This window comes from Talpa occidentalis, unplaced genomic scaffold (assembly GCF_014898055.3).
Source record: "Talpa occidentalis isolate TD23 unplaced genomic scaffold, MPIMG_talOcc4v2.1 talOcc4.13, whole genome shotgun sequence".
NCBI lineage: Eukaryota > Metazoa > Chordata > Mammalia > Eulipotyphla > Talpidae > Talpa > Talpa occidentalis.
Genome location: NW_023601322.1, coordinates 20537713 through 20557729, shown reverse-complemented (window position 1 = coordinate 20557729; position 20017 = coordinate 20537713). Strand labels below are relative to the sequence as shown.

General features: G+C 35.9%; 1 protein-coding gene across 6 annotated transcripts in view; it reads right to left on the bottom strand.

Annotated features, from left to right (window-relative positions):
• Window positions 1–20017, bottom strand: part of PIAS2 (protein inhibitor of activated STAT 2) — a 67306-nt gene that overhangs the window by 14617 nt on the left and 32672 nt on the right. For all 6 annotated transcript variants that reach the window (XM_037508569.1, XM_037508565.2, XM_054694062.1 and 3 more), the window contains 7 exons: window positions 16808–16942; window positions 14590–14695; window positions 12854–12927; window positions 8987–9147; window positions 7319–7452; window positions 5687–5858; window positions 455–594 (listed from right to left, as the gene is read on the bottom strand). In XM_037508569.1, the coding sequence (XP_037364466.1) occupies window positions 455–594; window positions 5687–5858; window positions 7319–7452; window positions 8987–9147; window positions 12854–12927; window positions 14590–14695; window positions 16808–16942 (922 nt within the window). The remainder of the gene's footprint in view (window positions 1–454; window positions 595–5686; window positions 5859–7318; window positions 7453–8986; window positions 9148–12853; window positions 12928–14589; window positions 14696–16807; window positions 16943–20017) is intronic.

Below are 20017 nucleotides of genomic sequence, written 5' to 3'. Positions count from 1 at the left end.
TAGTCTATCTTTGCATGGGAAAAAAATCTGGAGGGTAAATGAAACTGGTAGGCAGTGCTGAACCCACAACACACCAGTATATTCTAAAGTCCTGGTGGGCTAGCAGCAAGTGACAGGCTACCAAGAAGAGTATGGAAAAATACTCTTCCTAATCTGTGACACTTCTAGGAGAGATGAAGAAAAAATCTGAGTACAAATTATCTATGAGAGAATAAACCCTATAAAATTTTCTGACCGCCCTACTATCCTACTGTATTTCCTATCATCAGGAATCTAGATTGCTCTGTAGTTGAAATGATATAGACAGGGTGTGAATGTGACATATTAAATAGATGCTACCTGTCCACGAAGCTTCAAATTTCCTTAGCATTCCTATTTAAGACTATTCCACAGATTAAGAGTGAAAATAAATAATAAAACTTGGTAAAAACAAAACAAAAAACTCTGCACATACCTGGCAAATCTGATGACATGCTTGATATTGGCGTGTGGTGGAATGGTACTGAGTAGTCTGTTAATGAAGGCGGAATAGCAGCAGGATCAACCGAAGTCACACTGGGCACCCTTACAGAAGATGGCTGATACATGAGAACCCTGTTTTAAATAGCATGGAAAATTACAAACAATCTGGCTGTTAGTTCACAGGAGAGAAGGGCTGCACCATTGGGCATACTCAGTCATTAAGTCACTGCATTTCAATACCAACTATACGGCAGCTACTCACTACACAGTCCTCCACTCTCCTCTTTCATAACAATCTTCATTTTTAACATGAATGTATGCTGGCTCTCAACAGCAGCTGTGACATAAGAGCAAGTTGGCATTAAAACATAATGTACAGTGCTGGAGTAATATATAACACTTTGTTGCACAAATACAAAAACATTTTACAGTTGCTTTTATCAATGTGTATGTGGTATATATGTGAATAGTAGTGATTTTATCTATCAAGAAACTTCCAATTAAAACAGATGACTCATAAGATTTTACATAAGTCAGGATACCTTTATGAGTCTAGAGAGGAAAGAGAGAAGTTGGGATGAGAATAAGCTAGTTATGCTGTATAAAAGTTCATCTTTTTCTGGAGGTTTGGAAACAGTGGTCTCTACAAAGATAAAAGTGGAAGAAAAGGAAATCACGGAAAGTGTTTTCAAATTACACATAATCCCACTTCTCAAACAGGAATTTTTACCAAAGTGGGCAAGGAGACACAGCGGGCCAGGGGAAAGAAGCTGGTATGTCAGTGCTAAGGAAGGGGCTTAAAAAGCGGCTCCCACAATTCTGGCTGCCTCGTGGTATTATTCTCTTAATTTTATTTTATTATTTAAATCTAAGAACCACTTTGAAAACATCACACCACACATAATTTTATTTTGAAAATTTTCTGTTAAATGTACATTTAAATGATGTCTGCCCTCCCTCTTGCCCCCATATCTCTTTCACTGATATCTCGCATTAGAAATTTATTTTCTTTTGCATTGATCCTTCAACTTTCAGATTTCTAGAAAACTACAACTCACTTTACTACCTGGCTCCTTTTATCTGCAAGAGTCTGGTCAGTGTCCCAACACACTTTCTGTCACCACAGTAATATCTAATTTTGTATATGTTCTATTGCCATTACATGAAACTTTAAATGATTAATTATCCCTCGTTTCTCCAATAAAAAATGTTGACTGTCACAATATGTGGAAATGTTAAAATCTAATGGAGGTTTACAGGTTATTAAATCAACGCCTAAACATTTACCAAACATTTGATAAACTATTTAGAGTAGGTTTATTCCTATTTGAATTTGGCAACTTTTCAATTCAGTAAAACACAGAACGGGTGAAATCAGTGGTTTTTTAGGATCATCAATTTATGTCTTGATAGGAGATTTTTGTTCTTATCAGAATCTTTCAAAATTCAGAAAGGTTCAATGATCCCAATGCTTGTGCAAAAAATAGATGCATTTAATAAATATGAAATAACGGGGACCAAGAAGTAATATAAATAGCACCATCTGGTGAAATTATGGGCATAAAACATAATGTTATAAAGTAATTATAACTTATAAATTTTAACATTTATTACTGCCTTCTCATAGGACTGGCAAATACACACACAGGCAAATACATTATGCATGCGTACTTACACACTTTAACTTTTTGTATCTTTATCTATAATATCATAGCACAAAATGGAATATCCCTAGACAGCAAATGCTAGTACTCTGGACTGTATGCTGGGGGCACTGAAGTCCTCATATTTGGCCCAGACATAGATAGTCCAAAAAATGGGTACACAATTCAGAAACTTGAATTTTTATGAAAAGCCTGAAATTCACTCTGTGCTCCCACTTTATAATCATAAAACTATTTAAAAAATCTAACTTTACTATCAATTCTAGTGGTTCTTATCTGGAGACATGTTTATTTATCCTTATTCTTTATTTCCTGTCTTTAGAATACCACTTTGTTAATGACAAAGCAATCATTCAATTTCTAGGCCAAGGGGCAAGGGCATAATATTTTAAATTATCTTTTGATGAAGAAAAATACTAGACATTTTATAGAAAAGGTCTTAAATTACGATACCTTCTTCTGATAGGTATAATATGACTGCATTTAAACACTACAATAGGTATGTGCAAGAGAAGGGGCTAGAAGGATTACTAGAGTAAGGTTAACAGTGGCTGCTCCAGGAGGAACAAGTCTTTCTTTGTAGAACTGTAAGAACAGCTTTTACTAAAACAGGAGTTCTTAAAAAGAAGTCCTGTTCACATAACTGTTCATATAACTTCTAGATTGCAACAGTGAGTTTTCCTGGTTTCTCATACTACATTCTTGCTCTTCTCCTTACTATTACTGACCAAGTCTTTCTACAATAAACTAAGCAGAGAAAAATCAAACATTCTAGATGTTGAGCCACAAGAGAGGATATGAAAAAGAGGACTAGGAATAAAACCACAGAAACATAATACTTGGAAGGGATTGCAGAAGTGATGAAACTACAGCCTAAGATCCCACCATGGCACTGCCAGAGGTTGCATTCACTCTTCCTTTCCTATTAAAACATCAACTTTCTTAACGTTCGGAAAACTCCAATGGAAAGTTTTTCCTTTACCTGACTAAGATCTGCCAAATGTTATAACAAAGAATAAACTAATCCCAGTTATCAACGTCTCCCTTTTAAGAACTCAAGGTAACTCTCACCATCATGTTCTCCTGGTTTTAACAGCTACCATCATGTGACAGTGGCCCTATTCACCCAGGTTCTCCACCTCTGCGTACTCATCATTCTTGATGATGAGCATTGACTGAAATGCTCCAAGTGAGGGCTATTTAGCTTAAAATGTAACAAAACTGGCATCAGTATGTAACCGACCCTATTTCTTTTACTATCCTGTCTAAGGACAAATCAGCTTTAATAGAGATTCATAAAAGCAGTAAATGAATTTTGATATTTCAAAGACAGTCTATCAACAACGGCTATTAATTTATTGAGTGCCTTTCCAGTATCTATTAAGAAAACTACATGAAATTCATTTTATCAATGTATCTCCTTTTTTACTTTTGTAATTTTTATTTTTCAATTTAACTTTAGAATTGTCATTTCTCAAAACATAACTTTCAAAATTCACTATAATTTTTATTATTGCATTGTCTATATTTTCTAGTATTAAAGCATTCCTAGATAAACCCTACTTGGTGGTAGTGGGTGCCATTTTAATACATAATTAAATGATTTCCTAAGACTGAATTCAGAATTTTCTTTTTTCTTTCCATGTGATCCTATTTCAGAAGGGTTTTCTGAATAGTTGTTAAATTATAAATCTAGTTTGGGTGCAAAGAGTCCTACTGACTTAGGGGATGAGCTATGTAGCTGCAATTCAGAGTTGCCGATTTTGCCAAATTTCTACTTTATGCTTAACAATGTTTGTTTTGTTTTCTTTTTCATCTAGATGAGGAGTCTTACATCTATCTCTATGGTACCTTGCCACGGGTATGAAGGATCCTTATTAGGTGATTTCAGATTGTCACCAAATGTATGTAGCATTCCTCCAGTTTCATGTCCCATCAAATACTGATCAACCATGCTACAGGACGGATAGAGGCGAAGACCCTCCTCTAACTGTCATGCTACCAGATATACCCTCCAAGGCCACATCAATCCATGAGTCTGTCACTATGCACTACCCTTTAACCTAGTCTGAATCTATCTATATTATCATGCAACCCATGTTTTTCCAGCATCTTCTAAGGGTTATCACTACAGAGTAAGTCTGGAAATACCACATGTAAGTACTCACTGCCTGGCTCTCCCTCTAGCAACCATTTAAAAAATGTTTCATTTTTTATCATTTATAGTCTAGAAGTACCAAATTGTCTGAAAGGAGCAATAAATTATAAATATCCTTATTAAAAAGAGGGAAAAAGAAGCCCACTTCAAACTACTTTTATCATTTTTGTTCCACTACAAAAAATTCATTGATTAAAATATACAACCTTACTATTATATGTAAGTCATACCCGCACATACAAGTATTTTAACAATGAGGAAAGAAGCACAGATCATTTAATTCTATTGGTTTCAAAAATATTGATTAAAAAAAAGAAAGGTGCAAAAAGTGCACTGAGAGGATAATTCCATTTATATAAAATGTATAGAACAGTAAGATTGATAGAGATGGGGAAAAAAATCAATGGTTGCCTAGATTTAGGGTGTGAAAGAAAATTAACCGGACAGGAACAGGAAAGTTGTTTTCTGAATGTTAGAAATATTCTGCAACTGAACTGTGACGAGGAGACGATAACTGTGCTAACTAAAATCATTTACTTGTACAGGTTAACACTGAAGATGGGTGAATTTTATGGCATGTTTATTATAACCCCAATAAAATCACTAGAACACATAAGTGCACTGAGAGACTAAAGAGATGAGATTTGAAGAAATGTGTTCATGGGATGTCAAGAGATGTTCTGATACTTTCTTACAGGTTCCCAATCTCCATATAAGAAGCCAGTATTGCTAAATACTTAGACCAGTCATTTAATGGTTTCTGCCAGAGGAATCATAAAAAATACATGCTAGAATGCATTTACTTGTCCACATTTTGCCCTGGGGTGGATGAGAAGAAAAGGCAATCAACTCTTATAGCGAAACTACCATGTGCCTAACTAACACCGAGGCTAAACTCCTTTGTCACCTTATTGAAACCTAAAAATAATCTTATGAGGTAGGCATTATTCAAGTCCATTTTACAGAAGAGAAAACGGAGACTCAAACAAATCAAGTATTCATCCAAGATCACAGAGGGAGTAAGCAGAGGTGCCAGAATTGAAATCCACACTCGTCGGATTCCCCACTCCACACCATTACACCATGCTTCCTCAGGTTGGTCTGTGATGGCAAATTTACTCCTTATAAATAGGCTTGAGAAAATGTATCAAGTATTAAGTAAAACAAATATGAAATATTTAAACATGAGCAGCTCTCGACTCCCACTTCCCAAAGATGGGAACATTTCTTCATCAAAATTTGCCTTTCTATAAACATTCTCACTTGAAAACATTTCAACAGAACAAAGGCAAATTAAAACAGCCTTCTATGGTTATGCAAGTCTCAAAGACATTTACAAATCTATCCCAAGAACAGTTAGTTCCAAGTATAATAAACAATAGTGAACTATAAATTAACAAACCCTTTGGTTGGGCTGCTTTGTGTTTCTGACATAAAGATGCACTTTCTTTTGGCAGGAGGGTCTTCCTCTTCATCAGAAGAACTTTCTATTGTTAGATCAATAACATCCACTTTCTTCTTGCTTGCCTCATTGGCTACTGTCACGGAACAAGGCTTACTGAGGACACTTGAACCTGCATTTAGGAAACAAAAGAAAAAAAAAAATATATATATATATATCTCAAAGGTGTAACACAAACTCTAGTCCTAAGAATTTTAACTGTGCAGTACATCAAGAAGAATGCATAGCCAGTATAGCCATAAACTGAGCAGAAACCAACTCCCTAATTCCAGACATCTGTCTATAAAATGAGTGCTTATCTGGGGAGATAAGGTGCCCTCTATGCTTTGCTCAGGGTCAAGCCTCCTTCGGAAAGTATGCTCTTAGCTGCCTCCTAATGCTGCCAAAGGAATGGCACATATCCTGCTACTCACTCTGTCTCCCCATATAAGCAAGTAAGACTCATTTTACAGATGCATGGAGTAAAGGGGAAGGTCTCCCCATGGATGAGAATATTTGGCTTCACTGGCTGTATTTTCTCACAGACATAAGGCAATGTTAAGTCAGAATCAGAGAGTTCCAGTCTAGCAAAGTAATGCAGATGCTTCATCTTAAGCCAGAACTTGATAAAAACTTTCACCTTCCTAAGTTGAAAATACTCCAGACTTCTCACTTAACTTATTCAGACATCACTACCTTTTATTATCAATTAGGACCTCTCCTCTGCCTACTAAAATAGTCTTATGTGCCATGTTAACTCACCATTTCATAGGAAAATATAATTTATTTAGCAGGAAATGAATGCTAGTTGATGAAAGAAAAACAATAGCAACCAATCAACTAAATCACTGGTTTTCTCAAAGATGAGTGAAACTTTCATCGTTCCATACTTAATGATTAATAGTGACATGAATCCTTTACTTTTCCTCTCTTTCTAGTTTGGACATTATATGCTTTTATTACATTGATAAAATGTCAAACATAGTCAGCACAAAAATCAGATGCAGTAAGTAGACTATGTCACATTAAAAGAAACTTTCAGTTCACCTATAGGTTTCAATTACTGAGTCTGCCTTTAGTTTCCCCACTCAGTGTGGACAGGTGCAGGAAGTTAGGACTAAAGTACATCTTGGGTAACTAAAACAATGGTCAAATTCCTTTCACAAAGAAATGAAAACAATTTGTTCATTTTTTTAAGCTACCAATCTGTGGCCTTGTCCCCCCTCCTCCCCAATGGATGATACTGTCTCTTCAGCCACAACTCCACCTGGGACAATGTAAAAATTGTTCATAGAAATATCATTTATACCTTTTTGTCTTGTAAGACACACCACATATAAAAATGATTTTAGGTGACTATTTCCTTTACCTTACATAAAAAAAAAAAATACTGTGAGAAGGCTCATTATAAATAGTATAAACTTCAACATACTTCTTAAAACTCACTTGAGAAAAATTATGTATATAACAGATGATTAAAAGGTAAAGTTAGCAAACTGAATCCCAAATGTAGTTCTAGTGGCCAAGGTTAATTAAAAGGACTATGCTGTACAAGTCTCATTGCTTTGTTCCCTGCTGCCCCTCTGCACATACTTTCTATTTTTGTACATGGTGGGCTGGATACTTTCATAGCTTCTTTCTTCGGTCTCATTGGACACCAAGAACCATCTTCTTGGAATTTGATCTCATCCACATCAGAACAGTCATTGAGAATTTCCATAAAAAGCCTATAAACCAATTAAAAAAATACGTAAGTGTAATCAATGGCTTTGTTCAAAGATGAAATAATAATGTATACATATTACCTTGGAGGCAAAAGAAAGGCAATATTCTATGAATGTTTGTTTGCTCTGGCATTTTAATACCTCACACTGTAAACAACTGGTAATGGCACTGAAAACAGTATTTACTATGATCAGTTGGTAAGAAGACCGAGAAGACCTAAAACAATGCTGGCAGAAGAGTGACTAACTTACTAAGAAAGTAAAATAGTTTAGCCCTTCTTCAAGGTATCTTAATAATAAATCATAAAAACCTTAAAATTCTGATTTTATCATCTGATTCATTATTTCAACAGCTAAGGACTTAAAAGAAATATACAAAAAAAACCTTCAAAAATGTTATCACAAGGCAACTTAAGAAAAAGCAGAAACAAATATTATGGAACAGTAGATAAGTATTTAAATAATTAGCAGCATACCCACATAATGGAATATCAAGAATTTAGGAAACATACCCTAAGATATTAATGGTTCAAAAAAAATTAAAAATAGTAATAATAATCATCTCTCCCTAAACACATAAACCAAAGGGTTGTGTGTGTGTGTGTGCGCATGCACATGAATATTAAGAGAGAATGTGATGAAACAAATATGGCAAAATGTTAACACTTGATGTATCTGGGTCAAAGTTGCACAGGAATCTGCTGCTGTTGCAAATTCTTTTTACATGTGAAATTCTTTCAAAATCAGTCAAAAAGATTTAAAAAGTAAAAATCTATAGTAAAGTAAAAGTACAAAGAGAAAAGTGAAAGTTTCACTTACCTGTCATTACCAAATTCCTTTTAAATCCTCAGAAAAAACTGCTGTACAAGAATCTAGATCTAGAATGCTTTTCATTATATAGTGAGAGAAAATCCTATGTACATGCAAATCACTATACAAAGTACAGTTTCAATCTTTTTAATATGTCAGTAAAAAATTCACCATAGGATGAGCTTTTGATTATCTTAATCTTTTCATTAATTATTTTCTAAATCTTATAATGGTACTTAGTTGATACAATTTTTTTAAGTGTTATTCAATAATATCCCACTTGTTGACAACTACATCATTTTCCAGATTCTGACATATGCAATATAATATGAGACACAATGCTTAAAGAGTCTGGACTCCATAGTCAGAAAAATCTGTGCATTAATTCCAGCTGCATGGTGATCATCTGTGCAACTCCATCCACCTACTATTTGCACTACATTTTTGCAGAGACCCTAACTGTTTCTTCAAAAGCTCTAAGTAAGCAAAATGACATCACTGACTGGGTTTTCATCTTTTATATGCTATGAAATATGATCTTAAAAAGCGGAAGTAAAAGGAAACTACACATCTCATACCCCAAACAAACTGTTATAAAGGAGCCACTAATCACAGTTTAAAAAATAAGATTTAGTATGATTAAGTATAAATCAGAAAACACAAATATCTGGACTTTATGCCATACTGAACAGAGACAGAGCTACTAACTATTTTGGAATATACTTACCCATCTAAGATTAGACTTTCATAGGCAGCTTTTTTGTCACACACAGGACAAATCCAGGTGGGCTTCTTCTCATTCATTTGCAAATAAAGGGCAGCATCAAAACACTGCAGGTGTGTACAAGTCACTGCACGGCACGGGATTGTCAATCTCATTTTTCCTAACTACAGAACAGGGAAGACAAAACGAGAAACCATTTCAGGTAGGAGAACAAAGACTCAAAGAAGATAGAAGACCAAAGAAGTCATAAAGATGCTGAAAATGAAAAAGAAAATTCAAACTAGAATTTATTTCCATCAAGGTCACTATATATAATTTTTTGTATTCATTCATTCCCTTTTGATTTTTAAAAAACCATTTTATTTTTGCAAATAGATAACATGTAAAATCACAGATAGGGAAAGATACATATACAATGAAAACATATCTCTCACCTGCTCTAAACTGAACTAGTTATCGATCTCTGGCATAGCCTTTCATAGATGTTTTATGCATAACCAAGTGTGCATTTTAAAAGACATTTTCCCACAAATGGTGGCATGCAATACACAATCCTGCACCTACTGTCACAGTATAACTTGGTGTTCATGACTGTTTCACATCTATCAGTATATAAATTATGATATGAAAGTATCATAATTGATATGTGGTATATGATACAAAGGATCATTATTTATTGAAGCAGTACCCCAGAGGTAGACAGTTAAATGGTTTCCAATCTCTATCACTACAAATAATGCTATAATAAATATCTATAGGATAAAACCTAGAAGTGAACTTTTGGGGAAAAGGGAATGTGCATTTGTGATTTTTGCCACATTGACAAACTTCTAACAAGAGGTTACTTACTGTTTTACACATATGCATGTATTAATGTGCTTGTTAATCCTTAAACCTGTCAATACAGCTCCCCTGAATTCTTTGACCTCTGTCAATCTGACAGGTGAAAAATACAACAGTGTGACTACATTTTCCTTATAAGTGAAGCTGAGCCTCTTTCTTCACTTCTCAGAGTCATTTGTGTTTCCAAGAGCCAGCTATTCATAACCCTTTCTCATTTTCCCTTTGGCTATCTATTTATAGAATCGCTACATTAATCAGCCTTTTTTATATATGTGATATGAACTGCAAATATATTTTTCATTTATTAAATTTTCTTTTATGTAATCATGTGTGTTGATGTTTCAATGTACTTTTATGTAATTATAGTCCTGTTTAGTTCTCATTCCAGTTCATAGAGGTGTACACCCAGACTAGGTCAGATCAGGTCTTCCTGTACAAACTTTCGAACTTTCCTTATAGAAAACATCTCAGTTTTAACCAGCTGTATTATCCTGACAGAAAATCTGTTGTTCCTACTATGAGCCCCAAAAGGACATGGTCTATGTCGATGTTAATCACTGTAATCCAAGTTCAGAGCACATTACCTAGCATGGAGCACATGCTTGGTATTTGTTGATTAAATGGTGGAATAAATGGAGAAGGACTGGAAAGGGGGCAAAGAGAAAGGAAGTGAAGAGAGAAGGACTTCTTTACATGTACTAAAAAGCCTGTAAGAAGTCACAGCAAAACTGTAACATTAGTTGCCTTACTTTTAAGGGTAAGACTTGAAGAATGTTCTTCTTTTTCCTTTTGATTTCTCTCTACTCTCTTTCATATAAAATTAATATTTCACTGTTTTGGAATTTAAAAAGAAAATAATTCAGCAATTTGTCACCACAGCAATAACTAAGGCTTATGGAGTTCTAGCTATATGCAAGGTACAATGCTGAGTAATTCACATAAATCTGAGAGCTGTCTTGCATTTAAATCTAACAACTATACTATAGGGTTGATATATAGTTCCACAAATGAGGAAACTGAGGCACAAACAAGCCAAATAACTTAAACAAACATTACAAAGTTAGAAAGTGGGAACAAGGTAACCACTGTCTACTCACAAGAGAATGAGCAAAAAGAGGACGAACTGTGTCCTAGCATTGTAATAACAGTAGTTCTGACTCTGTGGACCTCCTAAAAGAGTTTTAGGGATAAGCAGCTATCTCTGGACCACACTTTGCAGACTGCTACTCCATTCTTTCCTTCTATACAACTTTCATCTCTTCTTGTCATTACTTTAGAATTTCCAAGCATGCAGAAATGACAACCATCCCAAACTACAGAAGTTGCTGGTTTTAAAATTAATCCTACACTAGTATCTTACATTAGTTAATGAGCCTCGCCCAACTTAAGAAGGCATTTATTACCGACTACAAAGTCCGAAAATTTTCCTAATACCAATTATGGCATGTGTTAACAAAGATTTGAATGTGCTAAATTCTACTCAGTCAGATAATGGTATTATTTTGAAATTTATTGTTTTTATGCATGAAATGATGTCTAACCAATATAACACTTTTTAATTAGTAAGTGACTACTATCTAAACTGATTTCCACTTCACTGTAGAGTATCTAAAATCATCCATCCTAATTATCTAAACTAAGAGCTTATAAGTAGGGCCTCCTCGGTGGCACAGCGGTTGAGCGCTGGGTTGCGAAGCTGCCTACAGCCTCTGCAGCGCCAGTTCGATCCCCGGCTGCTTCCCGGCCTCCGGAGGAGGGTCCCACATGGTGCGCAGAACCTCTCCTGCTGCCCGCTGCTCCCCTCAGCAGTGTACTTCGGTCCTTCTGCCTGCTCTGATCTCTACTCTGGCTCTGGTGAATTCTCTCACCCTCCCGTGCTTCTGACTGTACCCAGTGCTTGTATAAATAATAAATAAATAAATCTTTAAAAAAAAAAAAAAAAAGAGCTTATAAGTAAAAATGGCTCAAATCGGTTCCAAACTATTAGTAGCAGCAGATCCTTTTGTTTTGGGTAACATACTGACTTAAATTTTAAGAGATAAATATCAGACCTGGTTTCCTTTTCGATTCCCCAAGCACCTAGCCCCCTCTGCAGGATACACTGAAAATCACTTAACTGACTTCATCAGCACACAACTCCAGTGTATAATTCAAATATGGTGTTCAGCAATAAAATTATACAGACTCTGAGATCCTTCTTCAGTAATTACTGTGAAATTACCTTCCTTTGGCCCCAAAGACATAGGTTTTGGACTATTATTTCTTGATTTCATGACATTTCTCATAAAGTTTGTCTCATCTGGATAAGGTTCCCTCCAACACTACTGATTTAAAGAAGCCTTCATACTATTCCTGACCTGTCCTACCTCTTTTTCGGGACTCCAATAGCACAACTATTTGTACTAAGCACAGGAGGCTCCTTTTTCATGTGAGCTGGCATTAGCTCTCAAACTAGACTTTTAATTTTTTGATAATCTCAAGCTTTTTGTATTTCCTCCCACAATTAGCTAAGTACCAAATACTCTGTAGGATCTGAGTTGTTGACTGACTCATCTTCACAGTCTTAGGGTAGGAGACATAAGATAAAAATTATTATATAATTTAAAAGCACATTACATTGGGAGTAAGACATCTCACACATTCTAACTCATTAAACCAGTATCAATTAACATCAATTACGTTGTAGTAATTTTATTGCTATTTTTCAATGCCCTTTACTATTCTGATAAAATAATCCAGTTCTCAACATGTGTTTATTATTAGCTATGGATTATCTACAGAATTAACCATGACCAACTATTCTGAACCTAAAGTTCCTGTCACTTTTTAATACATATCCTTTAAGGTCTGCTCATCTTTCTTAGTGACTAAACAATCTTGCATTCTTTGTATTCATAACAATCATGAAGATGTCTAAACAGGAAAATAAGTTTAGAATTTTATCATATCATTCATTTTCACACTTTTTAGAAAAAATTAGTAATGTATAAAAAGTAAAACACCCCAGACTAAAATAGTTTTACTTACAGGGCACATCAAGGATACCCGAAGGCTAGTTGTAGCAATTTCACTATCAGGATCTGCAGTAAGTTTTTCTTTAACTAGAAGGAAAAAATTTTTTTTTAAGTTTTTAATTAATTCTGAAATATGAAAGAAATTATAGAAATACATATCATCTTACTTAAAATTTCCCAAACACTTCAAATAACTCAAGAAACTACATGAAATAAAACCTACAAAAATTAATCTACTTAGTATCACTGTATTGAAAACACTATCATACAGTATAAGCTGAAAAAATTATGAACTTGTAACTTCTACATCACATGCTTAAGTGAATTTTAAATTTTCTTCTTAAAAGTAAAACTGCAGTGGCGCCACTCCCCAGTGGCGCAGCAGGTTAAGCGCCGCGCTGTGGAGCTGCCCGCAGCCTCTGCAGCACAGGTTCGATCCCAGCCAACGAGAATCCCACATTGTGCCGCAGACCTCTCCTGTCGTGCCCACTGCTCCCCTCAGCAGTGTGTTTCTGTCATCTGCCTGTTCTGCTCCCTGCTCTGCCTCTGGTGTATCTTGTCACCCTCCTGTGCCACTGGCCTGTACCCCAGTTGTTGTGTAAAAATAAATAAATCTTAAAAAAAAAAAAAAAGTAAAACTGCTGGTAAGGAAGAGTTTCAAAGCAGAAAGCTATTTCAGACTTGAGGACAATATAATTAGGAAAGGAACTCAGAAAGCAACAGTTGAACTTCTCTCTCTTACTAATACACATTCATGACTGTTTTTCATTACAAAATATCGATTGTTTCCAACAACCGTTAAATTTGTAAACAGAAAAAGTAAAAATATTCTTTACTTTTTTTGACAAGTGAAAATTACTATGGACATGTTAATGTTTCTGTGATTTTATTCACCTGATATTATTTGCAAATTACTGTATATACAAACTACTAAGTACACAGATGTTCAAAAGTCTAATTCTCAACACCATTATAGGGAGAATAGGATTGGAACTGAAGACAATGGACCTGGAAGAACCAAGAAAAACTAGGGAAAAGCTTCCTCAGCTTTCAGTCTAAGGAAGAGCAACAATTCTGTCTAAAGCAATGAGAAATCGTAGAACTATAAGGAACAAAACACCATTTCAATAGTCTTCCATGGTCCTTTTTCAACCTATGGATCCTTTTCTTCTTATTGGCCCATTCACTGACATGGAAGGTAAAGTTAACTGGGGGAAAATACTCTTCTTTTCCAGAAAAATATCTTACTCAACTAAATTCAGTTACTGAACTCAATTATATACAATTTGGGTTAACTTTTTTCTCTATTATTATACATTATGAAAGCATCATTGCAAATATACACCTCGGAAGGCAAATGTTATTGTTGATAGCAACATTTCTTTTGTAAAAAGAGCTTATGTATTTTTTCTTGCAATGTACTTCTCTTTATACTGGAGGCTTGGGTTCCTACTCTCAAGTCAACGTATACATCAAAACTACCATCATGCTAATGTCTGTTTACCTTAATGAGGTAAAAGGGTAAAATTCAGACTAGTTGGGATTTAAAATTGATCCTCTTGGGAGTGGTTTCTAAAAACGGAATTTTTCAGCTTACAGGGCTTCATTCTTAGAGTATTTTTTAACTCAAAATTCTTTTTAGGTTTTCTAATTATTCCCAAATTGTTCCTGTATTGATGTATTATGTGAGGCTTCTCACTCCCCCGCCCCCATTAAATCTCATATGGTCAGTCTTCAAACATTACTTACTTAGTGCTCTGGAATGATCAGGGTTTCTAATACCTTTCATTTTTAATCTCTGTAATAACATGGCTGACGTGAGCTGTCGTACGAGATAAACAGACATGGAGTAATTCTACGAAGAAAGATAATCTGTATTAAAGACAGACATAATGGCCTATTTTACATAAAATACTTATCTAAGAAATTCTAGTTTCTAAAAATAACATTCAAAATAAGTTCTATAGGAAGGGGACAAAATCAACTCAGCTACTTTAGGGAAGATAAATACCTAATCATATTAGGTACTTCTCAACTACGAGTCACTTTAAAACATCCAGCTTAGGTCAGTAGTTTCCAAATTGAGCTTCTAGTTTAGCAAAACTGGTACGTTAGGCGTCATCTCCAAGGACTGAAAGAGAATGCATTCCTCAAAGCCCACTTCTAATTAGAATTGTTCTGATTTTACTTAACAGGGTTCTCACAGTATTAAAAAATAGGTTACAAGGGGTTAAGTCTCAGCACTATAAAGCTATCGCCAGCCACTGTAGCATGAGTTTGGTCCCCAGCCAGGGACTAACCCCCATGGCGCAACAGACCTCTCCTGTCTCACCAGCTGTTCCCCTCAGCAGTGTATTTCCGCAGATCTGCCTGTCCTGCTTCCCGCTCTGTTTATGGTGAATCCTCTCATACCGGTCTCCCCCTAAGCATCTCTGGCCTAGACCCCAGTTCTTATATGCACAAATAAATAAAAATAAATCTTTTTTTTAATAAAATAAATAAAAAATGGGGTACATTACAGAAAATCAATGTTCAAACACCAATGTCTGAATTAACACTTTAAATGTAGTGTTCCAAAGTTCTAGTTCTGGCAGAAGAGACCTGCTACACAACCTTGAACAAATTAGTTAAATAAACCCCAAAGTCAGCTTTCTTCTGAGGAAAACTGATGATTTAACTCTTCATCCCAAATGGATATTTTATTGGGGAGGGACAGCTGCTACAGTAAAAGACAAACAAAGATAAAAATCAAAATGACAAGGCCAGAAAGTAATAGTGTTCAGTCCCATGCCTCTCAGATTTTAGATCTCACCCAAAGGAACTCTCATTAGTTATTTTTACTTATGAAGAGTTGATATACTACTTCGCCTAATGTTAAAAATCTATTTTACCATTTCATTATGTATATTCATTCAATGGATTGCACAATAAACAAAACACTTTCAATATTTGCCCAACAAAATATTTTAGATCATTTTTAATGTCCTACAATGGTTCTTTTAAATAATATTTAAATACCCTATTTATGGGGCCTCCCCGGTGGCACAGTAGGTTAAGCACCACACCGTGAAGCTGTCAGCAGCCTCTGCACCATGGGTTCAATTCCCGGCCGGCCAGGGAGAAACCCACATGGCGTGGCAGACTTCCCCTGCCTCACCCTCTGCTCCCCTCAGCAGTGCCCATCTCAGCAGTGTCCGTCTGCCTGTTCTGCTCCCCTCTCTATCTCTGGTGAAATCTCTCTCTCCTCTGTGCCTCTGACCTGTACCCCAGTTACTGTATAAATAAATCTTAAAAAAAATACCCTATTTACAGTGCAAATTTTGTCAGTTTATTATTTTAATTATAAGGAAAATATATTATTCCCATTATGTAACAAAAATACCACCACATCTTCAATGCTTATGATCATTTACTAACATCATCCTTTACATATGCACCCAACACCCATTCTCAAGATTTTATATAATCTTTATAATAAGCATGCCTCAAGATAAATTAAGTGTGCCAAAATCAACAATGGTCAATCTGTAACTAACACAAGAATTTCTGAATCCTTAGCCAATGCTTCACCAGGGTACATTCAGTTCATGCAAATGAAAATTAGGAATCAGTGCCCTACAAGAAAACTGACAAATTAAAGCAATCCCTCCAAAGCTTTCTTTGTTTCTCTTCATAAATACATAAAATCACCCAAGTTTATAATTTCTTAAAATACGATTTAAACACAACCATAAAGAGCATTGTGAAGAAACCATTACCTTTATTCCCTTTCCAAAGGAATATTCAGGAAAACTTTAAGTTTTTAACCTTAAGAATCTCTACACCTCCACCCCTGAATTCAGAGTTACTGCCTTTTAGAAATTACAATCAGAAAATTAAACAAGGTAGTGCCAGTACCCTCAGAAAAAATAAATAAATAAATAAACCAATACCCAGTTTTATGCTACATAGAGGAGAGAATTTTTACCTTCCCAATTTCTGATGCCCAAGAAATGGAAATCTGATTTGGCACAGCTGAAGATAACCTAACTAAAGACGTGATATTCAAAGGGCGTCCAGGGCGCTTCTGCTCAATTCCATTTTTAGGTGGTGGTGCATAGCCCTACAACCATAAGAAAGAAAAAATTAACCTTGAATTATCTGAAGATTGAACTTTTTCTCCAGATACAGCATCCTGACTAATTTCACTCATTTTTATTTATCCAGGAAATCAGAGTGTTCATTCTAAGGTCACCAATTCAAACGAGGAAAATTACTTTCAAAGGGTTAGTAAATGTTTCTCAAGTTATGAAAAGTACACACAAAAAAATTCATGTTTCATAATTAAAACTAAAGATGCGATATGCTACAATATTGGCTATGAATCTTTTTAGAGATAAAGTTGCACCTCTTGGTATCGACTGGTATTAGGAACTCAATATATTCAACACTGGGGGCAGAAAGAGGAAGGACAAACTTTGGGAACTAATAGAAAGGATAAACTGATGAATCTCAAAGAATTATTAAAATCATGTAAGTGATAAAAATGTTTTCCACTGCCTTCTCCCCAGGTAGAACAGAGACTGTCATCTTTAAGGCCAGGTCATGTTTATAAATAAAAATATTTCTACTGGCATTAAATTCTAATAGCCTGATGGCTATAATAACTTGTATTTCATGCTAGTCATCAAGTATTTGTCTTAAATAGTAAATGTACACATTTTGATTCATATTATATCCAAATTTCAATTACCATTTGTTTGTGATTTTCAAAACCAAAATGATAGTTTTTAGAAATCTAAAATTTCAAAACTATAAGTTAAAAATCATGCCATTTTTCACTGAACCTAAGCAGCCATTGATCAAATTTAACGATGTACCACTGAGAAGGAAAAAGCACTAAAATAATAATACAATGTAATATCACTACTTCTGCATACATTGCAAGAAAATATAAGCAAAATGAATTAGTTGAAAGATTTCCTTTTGAATATATAAAACAAGTTCCTGAACCACTTTTCACTCAGTCATCAAATGCTTATGTTATTCACCTGACACTACACCACCAAGAGCTCTGAAGAGGAAAGGATTTCTTAAAACACAGTGTATTCCACTAAGAGTGCTCAGATTTTCTTTCAAGTAAAAGGCACTCAAAGTTTACAAACAGCCAGGATTCATGCTCATTCCTCAAAATGTCCTTATATCATTTGTTGACTGAAAAACCAAGAGAATGCAAAAATCACTCATGCCATGGGACTCCATCAAGGCTGTACAAGTGCAGGCAATGACAGTACATCACAGCTGCCACCTGGCCACCAGCAATTTTAAGACACCTTGGGGTTTCAGGGATGTTAAAACAAGCACCTTGGAAACAATGATACAGGCATATGACACGGGGCACTAGGAAGCACACCTGTCTATCACAACTACGGGACATCCTTCACTGCCTCATAAAAGGTAGGACAGCACTCATTAGGTGGGAATTCACATATGTGCAATCTAAAATTAACAGTGAAACTTTTGAAATCATTAAACACAGAACAGGGAAGACCCTTCAAAAACTTTCATTATAATATGGGAAAAAAGTGACAGAGAAAAAATATGAGAATGAAGGGAGAACAGTTAAGTCCAACTAAAGTTGTTCACGCGCAATAAATCGAGCCAAAAAAAACTCTTAAAAAAAATTCTCTTAGGGCCTCCCCGGTGGCGCAGCAGTTGAGCGCTGGGTTGCGAAGCTGCCCGCAGTCTCTGCAGCGCCGGTTCGATCCCCGGCTGCTCCCCGGCCACCGGAGGAAGGTCCCACATGGTGCGCAGACCTCTCCTGCCGCCCGCTGCTCCCCTCAGCAGTGTCCTTCGGTCCTTCTGCCTGCTCTGTTCCCCGCTCTGGCTCTGGTGAATTCTTTCACCCTCCCGCGCTTCTGACTGCACCCAGTGCTTGTATAAATAAATAAAAATAAATCTTTAAAAAAAAAAAAATTCTCTTATAGGCGCAGGGGTTAAAGTCTCAGCACTATCAAGCTATCGGCAGCTACTGTGGTATGAGTTCGATCCCTAGCCAGGGACCTACCCACATGGCACTGCAGCCATGTATTTCAGAAGATCTGCCTCTTCTGTTCCCCACTCTGTCTCTGGTGAATCCTCTCACCCTCTGCACCTCTGGGCTACACCCCAGTTCTTGTGTGCATAAATAAATAAATCTTTAAAGAAAAAAAATGTCCTCTTATAAGGACACTAGGAATTGGTTCAAAGATCAACAAGCACAAGGACTATCAACACCAATATCTGGGAAGCTGCTTTGCCTGTTCTTGGCCTAGAGGATAATGTTCACTGGTAGATTAAGCAAATGAAAACAACAGCACAGGGTCTAAAAACATGACAAAAATAATCTATGAACTAGCTAATGGAGAAGGGTACAAACAAATTTGAGACAGCAAGCAACAATGTCGTAAGTCAATCTGACAAAAGAAGAGGGCAATAGGAGGAGGGAGAGTAACAGTGAGCTAGAAGAATGAGACATTAGCAAACTCAAAATCAAGTTATGTGCTAGTCCTAATCACCTGAAGCATTTTAAAACTATTCTCTACCCCCATGAATGGACTGATTTCAGTGGTAATTTTGTATTATGTTAAGTTACATTCTCCCTCTGATCATCAGCATCACCTCCACTCAATCATCAATAACCTGGTTATTGACAATAGGATATAGTTGGGATACTGTACATTTAAATATTTAGCATTCATTTATTTCTAGCAATTTTCCCTATCTAAGTTCATTTGACAAGGGATCTCCCAAGCAAATCTACTTTATGTATGACACAAATGGGACCCCTAGACAACCAAGAAGTGAGATCTGTACAAGGATCAACCTCGGCCATGCACCCTCTTTACTTGGTGTTCAATGAGAACCCGCTGGCTCTGCAGGGCCCAGAGTCCTACACTATGTTTCATGACCCACTTAACTACTCTTAGATGTTGCTGAAACTTATTTCAGAGCCAAGCCAGATGCTCAGCAGAAATGCTCACCTTCTTTTCAATAGTCACAATAATGTCTTCTGTGCTGAAATGGCAACTTAGTAGGCTGGTGGAATCATTATTTTTCAGCATTTCAGACCAAAATACCTTCACCAGCAGCAGAGCATGGTGACAAATAGGCTGTGCCCCACGACTTTTTGGACTATGGCTTTGCTGGCCTTCTATAC